The 20,401-nt window shown below is 38.0% G+C and overlaps 1 protein-coding gene across 3 annotated transcripts in view; it reads left to right on the forward strand.

Moving 5' to 3' along the window:
- The first annotated feature begins 47 nt into the window (after nt 1-47).
- LOC131196612 (charged multivesicular body protein 3) overlaps nt 48-20,401 on the forward strand; it is a 39,196-nt gene continuing 18,842 nt past the window's right edge. Inside the window, exons 1-4 of one of the 3 annotated variants that reach the window (XM_058179600.1) lie at nt 48-229; nt 796-1,069; nt 11,513-11,652; nt 18,895-19,010. In XM_058179600.1, coding sequence (XP_058035583.1) covers nt 844-1,069; nt 11,513-11,652; nt 18,895-19,010 — 482 coding nt within the window. In that variant the 5' untranslated portion in view covers nt 48-229; nt 796-843. Of the gene's footprint in view, nt 230-367; nt 510-795; nt 1,070-11,512; nt 11,653-18,894; nt 19,011-20,401 lie in introns of those variants that run through there. The other 2 variants (XM_058179601.1, XM_058179607.1) reach the window with 2 other exon arrangements.

Consider the following 20,401-nt stretch of genomic DNA (forward strand, 5'->3'; position numbering starts at 1 on the left):
GGCTGGCATTAGCTCTCTTCTTCCTTTCCGGCTTTCCGGATCCACATCCCTCCCATTCCCCCTCCCTTTGCGGCCGTCCGCGGCTGTAGACGTCACTTGTTATGTCTCCTCCGGCTCGGGCTCTGCTCCGCCGCGGGGAGGCGACGACGACGACAGGGCACGCGGAAGCCCAGCCAAGTCACCGCCAGCGGTCCCCGCAGAAGTAGGACCGCCGTCTGCCCGTGAAGGGGTAATAAAACGAGGCGCCTCGCCCTGCCCAGTCCCGGTGCCCTTTTCCTCCGCTCTGCCCCCTACCCCCACCGAGGAGTGCCCCCCATCCCACTTTCGGGTCTTCTCTTCCCTTTCGAGCGGACCCCCCGTCCCCCCCATAACCCAGTTGACGCAAAATCACCCCCTTCGCTGCCGCCGTCCAGAATTCCCTCCCCCTTCAAGCGGCCGTCCTTTCTCATCCCTGAAAAGCTCCAGCCCTCCTCTTCCTACGGGCGCCGCTCCTCAAGCACCTTTTCACGGTAAAGTTCTATTGCACCACCACCCGTTTGTATTTCTGCTTTATCATCAGCTGGTCTGAAAGGAGAGGTGACTCCCTGGCTGCCTTAAGCCAGTGCCAGTGTTTCCTCCCAGGTGCCTCCAGACAAGGTCTTCAGTTCACTATCCATCCAACCGGTTTATATAGTTCCAAAGGGGGAGAAAAAGGGAAAGACCCTGACATTAGGGACAAGCCCCAAAGTGTTCACAGAATGCCTGGCTCCCTTTGCTTCCTCCATCAGGACATTCCTCTTTCTCTCTCTCTTGTAGGACTTGAGGGACTCTCTTCTGAGAGTCGAAAATCCACACACAGGAAAGATGTGGCTGAAACTGTTTTTCCTGCTTCTTTATTTTTTGGTCTTGTTTATTCTGGCCCGGTTTTTTGAAGCCGTTGTATGGTATGAAACTGGCTTCTTTGCCACTCAGTTGGTCGACCCAGTGGCACTGAGCTTTAAAAAGCTGAAGACCATTTTGGAATGCAGGGGACTTGGGTACTCGGGGCTCCTGGAAAAAAAAGATGTCAGAGAGCTGGTTGAGAAATCAGGTAAGGAGAGTATCTTCCATGAAGGTTTACTTTTCAATATTGCTGTCTCTTCTCCCCCTCCCAAACATTTTTTCCATCATTGAATATATTTACAGACATTTTATGATGTGAATGGAAGATATTCAATAAAATTAGTAATAACTTCAGGGTTGAAATGCATTGTCACTCAATAGGAATTATTTAAGTGTGTCTCTGAGTGCAAGAGAGAAGCAGGATGGGAAAACACATACTGCCAGAAGTATAAAGGACAGAAATGCTTTCTGAATGTAGGTGAAAATACCCAATAGAAACTGCTACAATCCCTTGCAAATAAATACTCAAGTTCTCATTGCAAACAAACTGTTCAAATTTAAGTTAACTGATATTCAGAAAATGTGTTTAAATGTATTACTAAGTTCTGCAATTAATTAAATTACAAGGCTTTTCTCAAAAAACCAAACTATTATAATGTACAGATAGTTCTTGACTTACAACAGTTCATTTAGTGACCGTTCAAAGTTACAGCGGCACTGAAAAAAGTGACTTATGACCATTGCAGCATCCCCATGATCACATGATCAAAATTCAGACGCTTAGCAACTGACTCATATTTATGACAGGGTGTCCCAGGGTTATGTGATCACCTTTTGCAACCTTCTGCCAAGCAAAGTCATTGCGGAAGCCAGATTCACTTAACGAGCATGTGACTAACGTAACAACTACCATGATTCATTTAACAACTGTGGCAAAAAAATGTCATAAATGGGGCAAAATTCACTTAAAGCTATCTGACTTAGCAACCAAAATTTTGGACTCAGTTGTGGTCATTAGGTTGAGAACTGCCAGTAAACACTTTAAAACAAATACCTTTTCCTTCCAAGCATATTTTCAAACTTCACATTTGTTATGCAGCTGTAAATATGATAGCATAAATTAGTTAATATTTTGTGGGTAACATAACCTTATGTATCATTTCAATAGATCAGGAAATCTTATAAGAGGTTTTCACAGAAGTTACATATATATCTCTTTGAGCTGCATAGATTACTGTTTTGACTGCCTGGTATTTAGTGCTTCATTCAACAATATTAGAAGCTTCCTCCTTATAATAAAGCTCTTCATGCCCCACCAACAGCAACACAAAGTGGTTAATAACTGTTGTTAAAGGTAATTGCATTGATTTTATACCCAGTCTTCTCTGGAGGCAGCCAAATTTATCTTTAGTTCTAGATCTAAAGCAGTGTTTTTGGTCCTCTCCTTACAAGTCTTGCTGTATAAATGGTGTGCAACACTTCATTCATGATGCTGGAGATGATACAGTTGGGGATAGCATCTTCCCAGTTCACACACTGATCATTTAGGCTGTAGCAGGTACATCATTTCCCTCTGGTTGTTTCATGTCTCCTTTGATTTGAGCTACTGGAGAGGCACACAAAAAGTCAAAATTATCTGTGAATAAACTTGTGCAAAAATGTTTCTACAAAAGCAGACTAAGCTTTGATGGATGGTCACTCAGCCATCTGCCCCTAACCATTTCTTCCCCAGTTTCATTCCTTGTTAAAGAACTTGACTAGTGCATATTTTTCTCAAGATGTGTGATAGCAGGGCATATGAATCTTTCAGGGAAATCCTTCAGTCGCTTTTTTTAACTTGTTTACATTAAAGCTAGTACCACTCCCTAACTAAGAATAAGATTTATTTCCTCAGAACTAGAAAAAAATAATTTACAAGAACACAATTATGAGGAACAGCCTTTGTCCCATCTAGCTCAGAGTTGAGCAATTATTTATATCTGACCATATTTTTATTACTGTACATTTTGGCATGTAATTAAGAGCTACAGTGAGTTGTCAGTGATGAAATAATAACACACTGAGGGAAGAGATTTCTGTCATATTCTTACTTGAAAATATGCATGGTTGAACTTTGGCCCTCTTATATCTATGTATTCTATCACTTATTGAGATATGTTTTCAATCCATGTTTTATATTTTAATTCTGATTATAGCAATAGCACTTAGAGTTATATACCACTTCACAGTGTTTCACAGCCCTCTCTAAGCAGTTTACAGAGTCAGTTATATTGCCTCCAACAATCTGTGTCCTCATTTTACCAATCTTGGACAGATGGAAGGCTGAGTCAACTTTGAGCGGGTGAGAATTGAGCTGCCAAACGTCTGGCAATCAGTAGAATTAGCCTACAATACTGCATTCTAACCACTGCACCACCATAGCTCTTAATTATTATTTTAATATATATTAATAATTTTGGTTATATCTGTCATATCTCATACTTCTAAAGAGTTCATATTTGTAAATATGTCAAGACTACGTAACCAGTACTTTATGTAAACATATATTTTCTAGCATGGTATTTTAATGGCAACACATGTTTATGCAATTTTGTGCATGAAATATTTTTGTTTATTATATGTACATGTATTATATGCTTTTCAGCTATAATTGGAATTCAGGTTAGATATATATTATTAAGGAACAAAAAGCCTTATAATCAGCCTAATTATTCTCAAATGTATTTTATATGACTATGACCTTGTGGGCTAAAACAGGCAAAGCAGATAAAAGGACATTTTAAGTAATGGTACATGGATAGTATAGTGGAAGTCTAAAGAGAAACACTTGAAAATGCGATAATGCACCACTGATCACAAGTCAGAGACCATTTTCCTGTCAATTGAGTACCAGTATCTCCAGCTTGACTATAGTGAAGTTCATTCTGTTCAGTTTTTCACCTAAATCTGCTAAAAGGAGAAATTGAATCTAGATTTTCTATAATTGTAATCCATTTGATAATTATGTATACATGAAAATAAAATTGGCCTAAATGCACACCCATCCACTCTTTACCATATTCTTACGCTGCATAAAATCATCACTATCTAATGTGAAAGTCTAGATATCATTGTCTTTGATGGTTGTCATGAAAACATAAAAACAATCTGGCACAGATAGTGACTCCTTTCTAGGACAGTAGCATTTTGGAACCTAGGCCCCAAATCAGCAAGAAAATTTGCATAGACTACAGACTAAAAGTTCTGTTATTTACCATGTATATTCTGTTATTTCAAGAGTCAGTGATCTGATACATAGCTTCAAATTGAAGAACCATTGAAAAGTGAAATAAAGTCCCAATAGATTGTAGCATATCATACTTGGTGTACAAAGTCCATTTCCTTTGTTCATTCAGATTTCTGTGATACACAATTAGACTTCATATTTAGCGGCTTCTAATTTAGAAGCAATACTCAAGGGTTCTTATTAAGACTATAGTTATGCTTCTTTGAAAAAGGAATTAAGAATAAAGAAAATCTAATGTCTCATCTTTATTCGTTGGCTCACTACTTCCATGCTGTCTGTATTTCTCTGTAAAATACCATATTTACTGGAGTATAAAACGCACCTTAGTTTTTGGGGAGGAAAATAAAAAAGCTGATTGGCAGGTAGATTGGCCTCCCAAAATACTCCCAATCAGCTGTTCCCAGAGGTAAATTTTAGCAACAGGTTCCTTGGTTGTGAGCTCTGTGCCTTGCTTTTTTTGGCTTTTTTTTTTCCTGCCTCTGAAACTCCATTTCAGAAAAAACTTTTTTCTGCCTCTGAAAGCCTCAAAAACAGAACTTTAGAAAAAAAGCCTCTGAAGCTCTGTTTGGGGGCCTTTTTTTCTGAAGCTCTGTTTGGGGCTTCTTTTCTGAAGCTGCGTTTGGAGCTTTTTTCCTAAGCTCCTTGAAGTTCCCTTTGGGCTTTTTTTCTAAGCTCCATTTCTGATGCTTTTTTTAGCCTCTCAAACCTCTGTTTGAGAAGCTGAGTGGGGCTAAATTCGGAGTATAAGATGCACCCAGATTTTCACCCTCTTTTTTGGGGGGAAAAGGTGCGTCTTATACTCGAAAAAATACGAGTAGTGCCTTGCCACCATTCTCTCCATTCTGATCTCTGAACATGCAAAGATAGAATTTTTTGAAGAGAATTAAACTATTGTATAGATATTCTAAGATTAGCAAAAAGTTGGGCTGCAACTCATAACACATTTACTTTAAAATAAGATTTCTTGAATTTAGTGGGACTTTTGAATGCAACATGATAGTAATGTATTTATTTGCTTGAAAATGAAAAGCAATAGTAAAATAAATGCACAGCTGCATGAAACTGATCAAAGTTTATAGAGAAATTTGGAAATTGAATCGAGTTTATAATTTGAAAATTAAAACACCTTTGCTGGAATTGTTAAGATATTGGTTAGGACAGTAATAAAAAATAGATACTTTAAATAACTTTTAGGTGTGAAAAGTGGTATCCTAGAGAGAGAATTAACATTAGTATTTGAAAGCAGATACAAGTAGACTCTATGACCAGATATTCTTATATTGCCATAATATGCTATCCACCTTAAATATATTTCCTAATATACAAATAAGACTAGTAGATGTCTCGCGTCCAATTAACAATAAGATTGGATAATTCTGTATATGTAAAGTTAGAAATGGATTGTTCCATCTTAATCATTATGTTTCCTATGACTAATAGCCTAATAATAAAAACTAATATTTAATTTTTATTGTTGATTATACCCAGATTCATCTGGAGTCAGATGGCCTTATAAATATGATATGAATGAATAAATAAAAATAATGAAATAGGCCAGATCAGATATTTCAACCAAGATTTTTAATTATATTTCACAATGGGGGAGACGGCGTCCCGTTCTCCTCCTGGAGCCCATTACAATGCAGAGCATTAGTTGCAGCCAGATCAAGCAAGTATCTCGAGGTGGAAAGCAGGTCATGCGTCTCCCCAAGTGACTGAGGTACGTCCAGTACCAACAAAGGCCAAAGAAGCGCCCGTGAGACCCAGAGAGCACTGGAGGTTCAGAATGAGAGAGAGAGACAGACAGACAGACAGACAAACAAAGAGCGGGAGGGGAGAAAGAGAGATGAGCGATTCCAGTGTTTTGTTTTCTGTGGGAAACAGGTCCAAATGGCTCTTTGAATGTTTAAGGTTGCAGAAACAGGCGGCCAAACTAAGTTCCTGAAGGACCCCATCCCATCGCTGGGAATCCAGGCACTTCAACGAGTGGCGCACTGGATTTGTATTTGTGGTCCGTGTGATTTAAAATTATTAATTTAGTGGTCCCTGTGGTCCAGAAGGTTGGTGACCCCTGATTTAGTATATATCCAGATGAAGAAGTGATCAGAAGAACAAAATTCTACAAAGGATTGGGGAAAAAATCCCAATAGAAAATCCCAAAACAATCTAATGGACACTCAGCATTATCAGAGGCTGTGGAATGCTGAATGGCTGAGAGGCACTTATGAGAGAGGACAGAGTGGATAGAATTTAGAACACTTCTTTTGTTCACAGACTAAATTTTGATTTCCAGTGTCCTTTGTTTCTATTTACTATTATAAAGAATATTAAAAAGTCTTAAATTGTAGAAAATACAAGCATGTTACTCAACCTTTTAATTACACAGAAGGAAAGTATAACTCTTCCCTGGCACTAGAATAGCCTTAAATCTAATGATTTCCTTTGAATATTTCTGAGATACATATGGGAGGTTTCCTCTTTTCTAAAATATCCAGGTGGCACTTTTAAAAGGTGAGCTGCTGGTGTAATTATTACAGATAACATATTTACTATAATTTACTATAATTACTGCCTTATCCACAAATTTACCAAGTATAATTTATCTAATATTTAATTTATTAGATCAGGGGTGTCAAACTTGATTTCACTGAAGGGCACATAATGATTGTGTTTAACTCAGGGGACCGGGGTGGAGGTGGACAGGGCCAGCTCAATATCACTTGTGTTAGGGACACCAGTGCCAGTGAAAACAGGCTCCTGAGCTCTGTTTTTGGCTGCAATGGCCTCCTGCAACCCTCTCCCAACGAAAATGGAGGGTTGCACACAGAACTTGCGAGGTCGTGCATGGCCTTCCTGAGCTCCGTTTTTGCTGGCAGAGGCACTGTGGACTTTGTGGTTTCCAGAGCAGCCCTGTGGCCAGATCTGGCCCCCAGGACTTCAGTTTGATACCCCTGTATTGGATAATTCCTTGTTTATATTTAAATGAGGAAGGAAAGTATGTTTGTAGACATTCGCGTTCATGAAATAATACATAGTGTTAAAGCTCAGTTTACTGTTTTCTTGCTCTATAGCAGGGGTGTCAAACTCAAGGCCCGCGGGCTGGATCCGGTCTGTGGGTACTTAAATCCGGCCCATGGAGCCAGCCTGGAAATATCAAAGGACTGGCCCACTGGTGCCTTGGGCAGCTAAAACAGAATGCATGTGGCCACTCCACCTCACCCCCTGAGCCCCATTTTCACCCTCCATGGCCACCTGCAGCACTCTGCTAACCGAAAACGGCTAAAAAATGGGCTGAAAACAGGCCGTGCAGTCCGTTTTCAGCTGGCAGAGTGCTGCAGGAGGCCATGGAAGCGAAAACAAGCAGGTTGCTGCAGGAGGCATCTGTCTCGGGGGCCCACCGCCCCCTTCCCCACCGGCCTGCAGAGGAGAACTACAATACTGATCTGGCCCTCAAAGAAATCCAGTTTGACACCCCTGCTCCACAGCATTACTCCCAAGAAATTCCATGTAGATTGCTTTATTTTGTCCCTTCCATCAATATAAAGTTCAAGCTAATATATGATTTTTCACACGGTGAAACAGGAATGCAGATTTTAAGGGATGCTTCAATGATGCAGAATGTTAAAATTCTTGGGCTTGTTTAATAATTTTATTACTTTGCACACTCTGAGAGAATATAGATTACTTCTAGATGAGAGCTTTACTATAAAATTACCATGCCTTATTTAATTTTAAATTTCTTTAAATAATTAAAAAAGGTCAAGATATGTAATTCATAATCTGTTCTCACCACCACCACCATCACCACTGTATTATCATCTAAAGCTTTTGCAGACCATCAAGTAAGCAAAATTCTTAATATAGCCTATCTAATAGGAGTTTAATGTACATTTAAAATTTATTTAAATTAGTAGAAATTACATTTGTAATCTGCTTACTCAGAGATGCAATACACTTATCTATTGTAGGCCTCCCAGTAGAAATGATAACAATACATTACTTGTACTGCCAAGCCATGGATCATCTGCAGTACTCTCATGGATCACCAGTAGTCCATAGACTACAAACTGGGGACTGTTTCTCCAGATGCTGTCCTCTATAAACCTCTTGTCCAGAGAAAGATGGAATAGCTGCATAATGCATTATGATAGATGAAATTAGAAGCCCTCTATCTGGAAAAACTCATAGGTCAAATGATCATGTAACTGACATGTTCATTTAACAAATAGGGGAATGACAAGGCATGACAATCTTCTTAATGAGCAAAGAGCTGCTGTGAGGCTTTTTCTTACTTGAAATTTAATATTTATAGTCACGTGATCTGTTACCTAATGCAGTTCATCTACGTCATTTGTGCTGTCTTTAGGAAGGCTTTAAAAATCCACTGGAGTATTGGTGTTTTAAATGTTTTCTTCCTTGGCATACTTGCTTTAGCATTTTTGTTATATATGAATATTTTGAATCTCTGTAAATTGAAATCAAATTAATAGATAACAGTAAAATATTTTCATTTTATACTGTACTAGAGATGGGTGGGATTAAGGCCAAGAGAAGGTAGCTTAATCTACCCACAAAATTCATGTCTAGATTGACATTTGAATATGGAATTCTCATATTTTGCTACTGTGCCATGCTACCACCTAAAATTTTGGATTATTTCATGGAAAATAAAATGAAAGTTTATTTATTTATTTATTATTTAGCTTATATATTGCCAAATTTAAACATCTTGGTACAATTTACGATGGAATAGAATCAAGAATTACAATACAATAAAACTTTTTAAATGTAATACTGTAAAAATATAGGCAGCAATTACATATAATGGTACCATAGTCTTTGGGGAAAGACTGTTTTAACAGTGGGGTTCATCACAGAAATCTCTGCCTCCAGATCATATCCTGTTTCATCTCCAGCATTGTTCAGTGAGGAAAAGTTCACAGAAAAGGACTCAGGATAGAAAGAACTAAACCATGTATTATTAAAAATGATATTCCTGAGACTTGGCCTCTGCTTCTGTGAAGGGCTAAACATAGATTAATATTTTCTGAAATATTGATTTTAGCCTTACTGCCCATAAAGTTTTGGATTTTTGTTTATTAAAATTCTACTTTACAGATTAATATAAATTATTGTTGATGTTTGAAGTAATTATCATCTGGGAAACATAAAAAGAAGTAGCATATTAAAAGGTACTAATTTCATTCACTAGAATTCCCTTATTGTAGCAAGATGTTATGGGTGGTATCCCCCTACCCAATTGACCAGTGGAGACACACAATCTTCTTGAGCCAAGTTTTTTCAGCTGTATATGGGAGATAATACAAAGTTCTGCCCACTAAGAGAAGGATTAGGCAAAGTTTATATAGTGATCTTGTTTTACAGGAAAAAGATAGCATTCCTTAGCAACAGATTTACCCAAACCCATACTCATAGCAAACTTATATTTTTAGTCTTTGATTTATTTTGTCAGCAAGCTTGATGCCTAGCCAGTACTATTGAGGGAGTCAGTAGCACTCATTCCCTTTCCCTATAGAGGAAGCCAGTACTCCCTTCCAGTAATACTTGGTTCCTGGAGTTTGCAGTTTCAGCCCTTAGTTAAGCTACTTGAATTTTTATAGCTTCAAACATTTGGCTAAACATTTAAGCATCTCTAAGCCATTTTGTTAGGCCAAGCTGTTTCATTATTTATTTTCTCCTTCAGGTGTTTCTCACAAACCCATAACTTTCTCAATCCCTTCCTGAAATGTCCATCCTTTCCACCTAAGGTTCAAGGTATCTAGGTGTAATTGCTTTGAGGGGTAAGGTTCTATCTGGATTAGATAGATACGTTAAGACCAGTGTTCTTTAAACTATAGGTATGCTCACTTCATTTGCCCTCGCCAGGGGAGCTTTTCATCAGGTTCGCCTGATACGCCAGTTACGCCCCTTTCTGGATCGGGCTTCCTTATGCACGGTCGCTCATGCCCTTGTTACATCCTGCCTGGACTACTGTAATGCTCTCTACATGGGGCTCCCCTTGAAGGGTACCCGGAGACTCCAACTGGTCCAGAATGCGGCTGCGCGGGTGATAGAGGGAGCACCTTGTGGCTCCCGTGTAACACCCCTCCTGCATAATCTGCACTGGCTCCCGGTGGTCTTCCGGGTTGACTTCAAGGTACTTGTTATCACCTTTAAAACGCTCCATGGCTTAGGGCCGGGATATTTACGGGACCGCCTACTGCCACCATTAGCCTCTCACCAACCAGTGCGCTCTCACAGAGAGGGCCTCCTCCGGATACCGTCAGCTAAACAATGTCGGCTGGCGACCTCCAGGGGGAGGGCCTTCTCTGTAGGGGCCTCTACCCTCTGGAACGAGCTCCCTCTGGGGCTTCGTCAACTCCCCGATCTCAGGTCCTTCCACCGCGAGCTGAACGTAGTTTTAAATTGGGGTTTTTAAATCAGGGGTTTTAAATGGGGTTTTAAATTTGTATTTAAAAGTTTTAGGGCATCAATTGAATTTAATTTTCTATTCTTTTTTGCTGTTTTATATGTATTATATGTTTTCTGTTGTTTTATTGGCTGTGAACCGCCCTGAACCTCCTTCAGGAGATGGGCGGTATACAAATATAATTAATAATAATAATAATAATAATTTGCAATCTGAATGAATGAAACAGAACTATCCCTTTCCCCAGGATGAAATTATATAAATTTACTAAATCAATAAATGCAACCTACCCAGCTTAGGGGGAAAGACATGTATAAGTCCCTCTCCCAACCTGAATCTCATTGCCCTGCCTTATGTTGGAAGACATTAATTTTATAAAAGATAAAGGTTCCCCTTGCACAAATGTGCTAGTTGTTCCTGAATCTAGGGGGCAGTGCTCATTTCTGTTTCAAAGCCAAAGAGCCAGTGCTGTCCAAAGACGTCTCCATGGTCATGTGGCCGGCATGACTAAATGCCAAAGATGCACGGAATGCTGTTAGCTTCCCACCAAAGGTAGTCCCTATTTTTCTACTTGAATTTTTTATGTACTTTCGAACTGCTAGGTTGGCAGAAGCTGGGACAAGCTTGTCATTACACGGCACTAGGTATTCAAACTGCTGAACTGTCAAACTTTCAATCGACAAGCTCAGCATCTTAGCCACTGAGCCACCACATTCCTTATAATTAATTTTATAGAGTAATAAAATAAGAGTCATCGGGTATCTGCAGATCATTAGATCCACTATAATTACCAAATAAGATGTGTACAAATACATTGGTTAGCTTTTCCCCAGCTCTTTTAAAAATATCTTGGTCTACTTTTGTGACATTGGCCTTTTGACTAATATGACCTTTAGAGTTACTTTATTGGTGTTTCTTTTTGTTTCATTTTTCAGGAGATCTTATGGAAGGTGAACTTTATTCTGCTCTCAAGGAAGAGGAAGCCTCTGAATCTGTTTCCAGTACAAACTTTAGTGGTGAAATGCACTTTTATGAGTTGGTAGAGGACACAAAAGATGGCATCTGGCTAGTACAGGTATTACATAGGTTCATTTTGAGTAAGTTTATAGTGCTCTGAAAATGGTCGATTATATCTCAATGTTTTGTAAATTGATACTGATTCAAGGTATTGAGATAATGTTTCCCATTATTCCATTTAAGTCGAGTCTTTTTTGTAAAGATGTTAGTTTGCACAAATGTTGACAGTATTAAAAACATTCAAGTTATGAAGAATGTGAACCCAATTGGATTCCATAAAACTACTTACTAATTCTTTACTGGTGTTGGGGGAAAAAAGCAGTGGCAAGCCAGAAAATCCCAACCCTCTTGGCTAGACTATGAAGTTGAAAAAAGAATTATGTAAGAATGAGAAATCAGTTATAAATTATTGCCAACGGAGCAACAGTGACATGTTCATTTAATCACTAGGACTTAAGCTTGATTTTAAAAGCGAGATTAATAGAAAATTTTAAGTATGGAGAGAAGATACAGCAATAGCCCAGGTTCTAGTCAGAAAAATTTAAAGTGTTTTAAACTTTCTTAGAAAAAAACTTACTCTACTACAAGCAGTGGTATGGTATTCATAAAAGATTCCAGTTGACAGTTAATCCTTCCCAATGTTGACACCCAGATTATTCTGCTTAAAAAAACAAGAGCTTTTCCAAAATATTTGAATTGGAATCTATAGTTTTTAGCTTACCGTGTTTCCTCGAAACTACCACCCACCCTGAAAATAAGCCCCAACCTGTTTTTATGTGTGCACCTAATATAAGCCCTCCACCAAAAGTAAGCCCTGGTGAAGGGGGGGTGGGTATGGCAAGCATAGGAGGTGGCGAGGCTGACGGTGTCTAGTAGCAGCCACAGCCTACGCAGCACAGGTGAGTTGAGTATCTGTGCAAGAAGCAGACAGAGGCAGAGGTGTGGGGGGAAGGCGGGCTATCCGGATGTGCTGCATGGGCTGCAGGAAAGCCAAGCGGCAGTGGGTTGGAGTGGCAGCCAGCAGCAGGAGACTCGTCTTTACATAGTGACACCACCAGCAGACAGAGGCAGAGGTGCAGGGGATGGGCAGGTGATCCAGATGCACCGCGTGGGCCACAGGAAAGCTGATGGCAGTGGCCCAGAGTGATGGCCATCCATGGGAGGCTCGTCTTCACACAGCAACAGGTAGAGGTGTGGGTGGAGGCAGGCAATCCGAACACGCAGGTCATGGGATAGCTGAGTGGCAGTGGGCTGGATCAGCGGCCGGCAGCCGAAGGCTCATCTTCACATCTCTTGGCTTGCCTACAGCCTGTGCTACACACTGGGATCGCCTGTCTTCCACTACACGTGTCAGGATCGCCTGCCTTCTGCTCTGAACCTTCCATTCTGCGCAGCTCCAGAGTACACCAACCAAGGGACTGGCAGACTTGCAGCTGCTGCCGGATAATGTCAATCCCCATGTGCATGCCGGAGGGCAAGGAGCCCAGCCAGGCTGATCACCCAGAAATCATGTTTCCCTGAAAATAAGCCCTAGTGCTTATTTTGGGAACCCAAAGAAAATAAGACCAGGTCTTATTTTTAGGGAAACACAGTATTAATTTGAGCAATAGGGCAGAGAAGGCATGTTTGCAGGTACCCTCAACAGTGGATCTATATTTGGTGGGTCCTAAGAGATGTGCTTTTTCTACGATGGTGCCCGCCTTACAGAATATTCATTTCCCATTAAACTAAATTAGCTCCATCCCTTTTGACATTCCAGAAGCCCTTCAACACCTTCATCAAGTGATAGGGTCCGTCTGAGGCAGTGGCAGCATATCCAGAACTGAAGGAAATATATTTCCAAATCCTAAATGGACCCAAAATCATTCTGTCTTGCCAGAATTGAGATGAAATCTGATGTTCCCCATCAAAATTCCAAAATAGGTTACATGTCCTGATACTGTTAATTATAATGGCATTCTTTATGACTGGCAATCAGTTTTCATATAAAAGAAAACATGTTTTGCCTTTAATTTGAAAATACTGTATTGTAATTGTTCATTCTTTAACTAAATTATATATATTAAGACTGTATAAAGCATGTGAAAAATTAAGATGAATTAACATTTCTCTTAAAAATATTAAAGCTGATCATTTTTTGCAATATTCAAAACTAAAATCTAGCTGCCTTTACATATATGAAAATGAATCTATAAAACTAATCTTGTCTTATCATTCATATAATCCTGTATGATCCCATATAATTTTTACAAACTATACCATAGTGATATTTATGGATAGTTATATTTTAAAATAATAGTATTGACATGAAAAGTAATTTAATATTTTATAAATAGAATTTTAAAAGTCCTAGGGATTCATAGCATGTTTTGTCTAGGACAAAAATGTCCTGACCAGGAAAATAGGATATTGTGGTTATAATCGATGGTTCAGGAAAAACATCAGTGACAGGGTACAAAAAAACTATGCAATTCCAGTAACTATATCTTTAAAAAGTAATTGTAGAAGTTAAAAAAGGCCAGACAAATGACTAACAGTTTATAATTTTTGTAAGATATTGTCAATAGAATATTTTAGAAATTAAACTATTACTGATTATCAACATCTTAAAGCCAACAATTTTTTCTAAATCTTCGGGCTACAAGTAATTTAGGTGAAAGTCCAGAAGAGCTTCACTTTTTAACATATATAACAGGAATACTGTAACCAAAGAGCTCATGCTTTAAAGTAGCAAAGTGCTCTTGCCATTTAATAAATAATAGGTTTCTTTTGGAAAATTTCACTCAGTGCAAATGGTCAAAGTGAAGTGTTATGCTTCATTCAGATAATGGCAATCAGTTGGACTGTCAATTGGTACCCTTAAGTATCCATTAGAATGGAGGTAGAAAAAGACAAATATTTAGTTTTTTATTTAAAAATTGTGTAGTATTCTCGTACAAGCCATGCAACTTTCTTCCGAAAATGTGAATGTTGCAGTTTTTGACCATCTGTTTGGTTGTATCCTATAGTAATACATATTCTTCATTTTTGTTTGGCCAAGTTCTCCTTGATTTGCCCTCCTTGAATTGGACTTCAGTGATTTTAAGGCGGGGATGATTTTGCAGTCTTGCCATATGTATGCTTTTAAAGAAATAAAAAATGGTATAACTGAAACTTAACAATCAGAATGTCAGATTTCAGAGATATAAACTTGAGGCGTTTTTGGTATTTAAAGGGGCTGCTTGAACTGCAGTCTGGCTATATTGTTATAAAGCATGCAGATCAGAGTCACTTGTTTGATGAGATGGGCACCTCTATAAATTTGAAAATTAAATAAAATGAAGAAAGTTTCTATGTACTTGAGTGTAAGATAGAAAGAGAGGGCAGGTTTTATCTCATACAGAGAATACAGGGTCATCCATTGTAACCAAATGCAGGAAAATTCAGGGCTGATGAAAGGAATACTTCTGAATATAGCATATTGTGGAATTTGCTGCTCCAGGTGGTAAAGGTAGTCCTCAGGTTACAGTGGCAATTAGGACTGGATTTCCATTGCTAAAGTCATAAAACATAATGTCATGTGACCACATCATGTAGCGACAGCAGTCCTACTACAGTCATAACCCCAAGATTATATGGATCATTAAGTAGGAAGAGACAGGAGTCCCACACAAGGAGTGGAGAGAAGTATGCGGGTATTGCAGACAGCAGGATGGAATGCAGAGGATATTGTAGGCAGGTGGAACAGAGCGTGCAAGGGCCACAGGCCCGTCTTATGGAGCGCAGATGGATTGATGGGGCCTCCACTAAGTGCTATGAAACACAACAGCAGGATTATGTTTTAAGTGGCCAGTAAATTTGATGGCTGTTTCCTGCTTCCTTAGTGGACTACTGAGAACCAACTATCCAAGCTAGTGAGCTTTCCAGATATACATATTTGACCACTTTCTGACTTGGTGCTGGTCTAGGTGCGCCTGTGTTCTGATCCAGCTGATCTCTTGTTTTCTTATGAAAACCTGCATCACCACTTTTAAGGAAACTTGAGTTTTCGTTTCTGTTAAGATGCTTATTTGCATGCTTCAGTATTCACTGCAGCAGTCATTTTATATATACAAATTAGGTGTTTGGAACTCTTCCTTGCATTACCCAAACCCAATACTCTCCACATAGGTATACCCTGATGTGTGTTTAGCTCTCTCTTTCTCTCTCTCTTCCTCTCCCCCCCCCCCCGTGTGTGCGTGTGTGTGTGTGTGAGAGAGAGAGAGAAAACTATCTTGATAAATATTTATTTAAAATTGGATAAAAAATGGAAACATAAATCCAGATGCGCCAAAATATTTGAAGCATAGTCATAACCTCTGATCCATCTTAATTAGAGTTTTCAAAGAAAATACTTTGGTTATATTGTTAACTTGTTGCTTTTAGGATCTGTTATATAATTTGATTTTTTTTTAATTTACATTTATATCCTGCCCTTCTCCGAAGACTCAGGGCGGCTTACAGTGTGTAAGGCAATAGTCTCATTCTATTTGTATATTTACAAAGTCAACTTATTGCCCCCCCACCAACAATCTGGGTCCTCATTTTACCTACCTTATAAAGGATGGAAGGCTGAGTCAACCTTGGGCTGTGGGGCTTGAACCTGCAGTAATTGCAGGCTGCTGTGTTTTAATAACAGGCTTCTTTACAGCCTGATTATAGTGGGAGTCCTAGACTCATTATCTGGACTTCTGTAAAATATATGCTTTTAATATTTAACCTTTCGTTGTCTGTTCTCCATCTCACTACTCGTTTCTCCCCCTTCCTTTTAAAACTTTTTTCATGAGGAAATATAGAAACTGCAAAGCACAAACTGTGGCTCTTTATCCTGTTTTGAGGTACACAGGCCATGTAGAAAGGCAGAAGATGGGGGGAATGTTGCTTTGCCGAGGTCAGTTTGCAAACAGCTACTTCATGTGGCTCATTAGTGGCCTATAATACTGCAGATCCCCAGAAGGCAAACAAATCATTTGGGGGGGGGGGAATGGGGGGGGAGCAGGCTCTGACTCCCAGGGACCTGGCAAGGCAAGGATCGGAGGGGGGGAATAGATAGGTTGGCATGCTTCAGCGTTTTTGCATTACTGCAGTTACTGCATAACTTTGCATAACTCTGCAAGTTATGGAGCTGCTCAGTCATTTGAAGTGCAAATGACCGGATAACTTTTGTACAATTCTTATCTTTGAATCATAGTCATACATGGCTTTTGGAAAATCTGTTGTAACTTTGAATGGTCACTAAATGATTTATTGTACCTCGAGGATTATCTGTATTTTCTAATGTTTTAAAGGTTTTTGTTTAGATTATTTTGTTAATTGGTTGTGCATAATATTTTTAGAAAACAAAAATGCATAAAATTTTCAATATCTTGGCGAATTTTAGAGGCAGATATGCTAAATTGTGATTTTTTTTCCATTAAACATTACTAAATCTGACAAACTTCCCAAATACACTAAGATGGCATTTTATATAATCTTTATAGCACTTTATAGATTGTACTGGGATTCAAATTTAATTCTTTCATTGCAGGAATGACAGATTAACTATGATAATATATGCCAATACGTAAAATAACTTCATACATGAAGTTAGTGCATAACTTACGGTATTTCCACACTCGAGGTTTGGGTTATCATAAAAAAAAAGGACCTAAAGTTTTTAACTGTAATTATTTTTGTTATATAGTTATCACAACTAATCTAAAATTTGATTTTAATAATAGTCAAATATATCAGCTTTCACATACATGTAGTTCTCAGCCTATGACTACAACTGAGCCCAAATTTTTTTTGCTAAGCAAGACAGTTAACTGAATTTTGCCCTATTTCACAACCTAAATATCTACTTCATTTTAATTTTTCTTAAATTATTTGCATTTTGCAATTTCTATGGATCTTCCTTTTTTCTTTCATTTTTTTTAAAATAAACCAATAAAGGAATCTTCATTTCTTGTTTTAAAAGTGCTAATGTATTTGATTATTAATAGGTGAGATTTTGATTCTGAATCACATGCAAAATTGGTTTTGTCGGATACTTCAAATTTTGAAATTTGTATTCTTACTCTGTCAGGATATTTGGGCTAAACTTTATACTTTATATACTTTATATCAATTGATTTCTAATGGTTGTTTTAACAATTTTGAGACATCTTATTTTGAGCTTTATTTACCACTTAACAGTTTGTAAAATTGAAACTTTAACTAGGGAGTAAAGCATGGATGCTTTAGCAATCTCTAAGATGCATGCTAATTTAACTTCTTAAAGTGATGCAGCAATGTAACAAAAATCAATAATTCAATTCTCTATGGTATTAAAATATGAAAGTACTAATTATATATTCCAAATGTGGAATTAAATATTGCCATATTCAAATTCAATGGAGCAATAGGGTCCAGATATTGAAATATGTGAAGTATACTAGTATTTTAAATATGAAATAAGTTCATCCAAATATTTTTGTTTATTGGATATTTCAAAGTTTGTTTAAAAATTCATTGACTTAGTTTTTTTAATGTGAGTGTAGTAAGAAATTAAAAATTCTTTAACTTATCTGTTATGATCCTTTTCTGTTATAGTTTAGCTTTGACTATATATAATATAATTTTAGGAGGAATACAATTATAGAACATCAGTATGATATTGAACTATATTCCTAAAAATATGGAATTGTCATCTCATAAAGAGCTCTGGATCCGTAAAGCTTGGGATATGGCATAGGCCATAGAAGATAATTTTACATAATTAGAAGAAAGTTATTCTCTTAATTTTTAGGATTGGAACCTGGATATGAGTTTATCATTTTTTTAAAGCTTCATGTTCTAAAAATGAGAAGATGACAGTATGTTCTTCTATAGATTTAATGACAAACATAATTTTAAATCATTTTGTACATATTCTTATAGTTATATGGATTTTTTTCCTGTTAATTGGATGGTTATTATGCTTACCTTAATCACTATGGTATTCTTAACAGGTTTTTTCCCCCCATTGGCATATAAATCTTCATTTTTTTAGTGGATGTATAACTTTTTTTGGTATTTCACTATATTTTTAAAAGCTTTCTATTCACCATCAGAATTCAATTATATATTATCTATATAACTGTATGCAGTGGAAAACACTGATATAATTCAGATTTCTGATTAACATAAACTTTGTATTTGGTAAACAGATTAGTTGAAAGGTGAAACTAAATAGATAAAAATGCTTTTTTAAGAGAGACTATTACAAAATATGTAGAATCTTTGACATTTATATATTTAAGTTTTCTTTTTTTTAATATAGGTCATAGCAAATGACAGGAGTCCTTTAATGGGAAAAGTCCACTGGGAGAAAATGGTGAAGAAAGTATCAAGGTTTGGTATACGTACGGGCACTTTTAATTGTTCCAGTGACCCCAGGTATGTTCTCTGAAATATTGTAGCCAACTAGAAGAAAAATTAATGGGGAAGAGATTGTTGATGATTAATAGGTATCTACACTTTACCGGTATCAGATTTTGGAAATTAAATTTCTCTAGGTTGCAATATTAATTTTTATTATGAATTAAGCAAACTACCATTTATCTTTGAAATATTCTGTGCTTCAAAATATTGACTATGTAACGTGGCTTTCAACAAGATTCTAATTCTTTCCAAAGCGAAATACAATAAGGATTATTTGGCATATTGTCCTTTATCTGCGTATTACATCATTATTCCAGACATGAAGATGTGCCAGGATTAAAAGTATGATCATCTAAGACCCTGATGGTGACATGGCGCCACAGGTGGCATGCGGAGCCATATCAGTGGGCACGTGAGCGTTGCCCTAGCTCAGGTCCACGCATGTGCCAACCAGCTAAATTTCGGGCCTTCCTGGCCCACCGGAAGTCAGGAAATGGGCCCTTTCAGGCCTCCAGAGGGCCTCTGGGGGTTTGGGAAAGCCGTTTTCACCCTCCTCAGGCTCCAAGAAAGCCTCTGGAGCCTGGGGAGAGCGAAAAACAGGCCTACCAGGCCCATTGTGCCATTGCGTGCCAAAAGCAGGGAAAGCGTGGGGGGTTACGCGCACATGGGCGGGGGACGGGGCACATTGATATATGGGTGTGGGCATGCATGCACATGACCCCCCCACACTCCCCCTGCTTTTGGCACACAACGGCAAAAAGGTTACCCATCACTGTTCTAAGAGATGGTGGAAGAAATCCAAAATAGCAAGAACGGATGAAGAGATCCTTGCTATTTTTTATGTTTTGGATGGAAACATGCAGTGTTATTAGATTTTGGAATACTAGAGGGGAAGAGTTATTTATAATTATGGGATATTATCAATTGCAATTCTGAATTGTAAAAAAAGCAGTGTTTATCTATCAGCATGCCACTAATTTAGTTCAGCATTAATCAACTCTTAGAAGAAAATAAAATTACTTCATAGCTCATGGACCATTGTTCCCTCATTCAGCCTTCTTTGATCAGTTAATCCACTTTCTCCAATTCATTTTCCCTTGAAAAACTTTGAATGTACAACAGTTTTTTACCCAATTCAAGTCCCATAATGTATTTTCTCTGCTCTTCCAAAATGTTGCTCTCATCCCAATTATGGCTCACATCATTTCTTCAGTGTCTCTATTCATACACTTCTATAGCTGGGTATGTTTGGGGTTGGTTGATTATAGAATAGAATAGAATAGAATAGAATAAAATAGAATAGAATAGAATAGAATAGAATATTTTTATTTATAGACCGCCCTTCTTCCAAAGGACTCAGGGCGGTGTACAGCCACGAATAAAATACAGAAAGAAAACAACAATAC

This window comes from Ahaetulla prasina, chromosome 4 (genome assembly GCF_028640845.1).
Source record: "Ahaetulla prasina isolate Xishuangbanna chromosome 4, ASM2864084v1, whole genome shotgun sequence".
NCBI classification, from domain to species: Eukaryota; Metazoa; Chordata; class Lepidosauria; order Squamata; family Colubridae; genus Ahaetulla; species Ahaetulla prasina.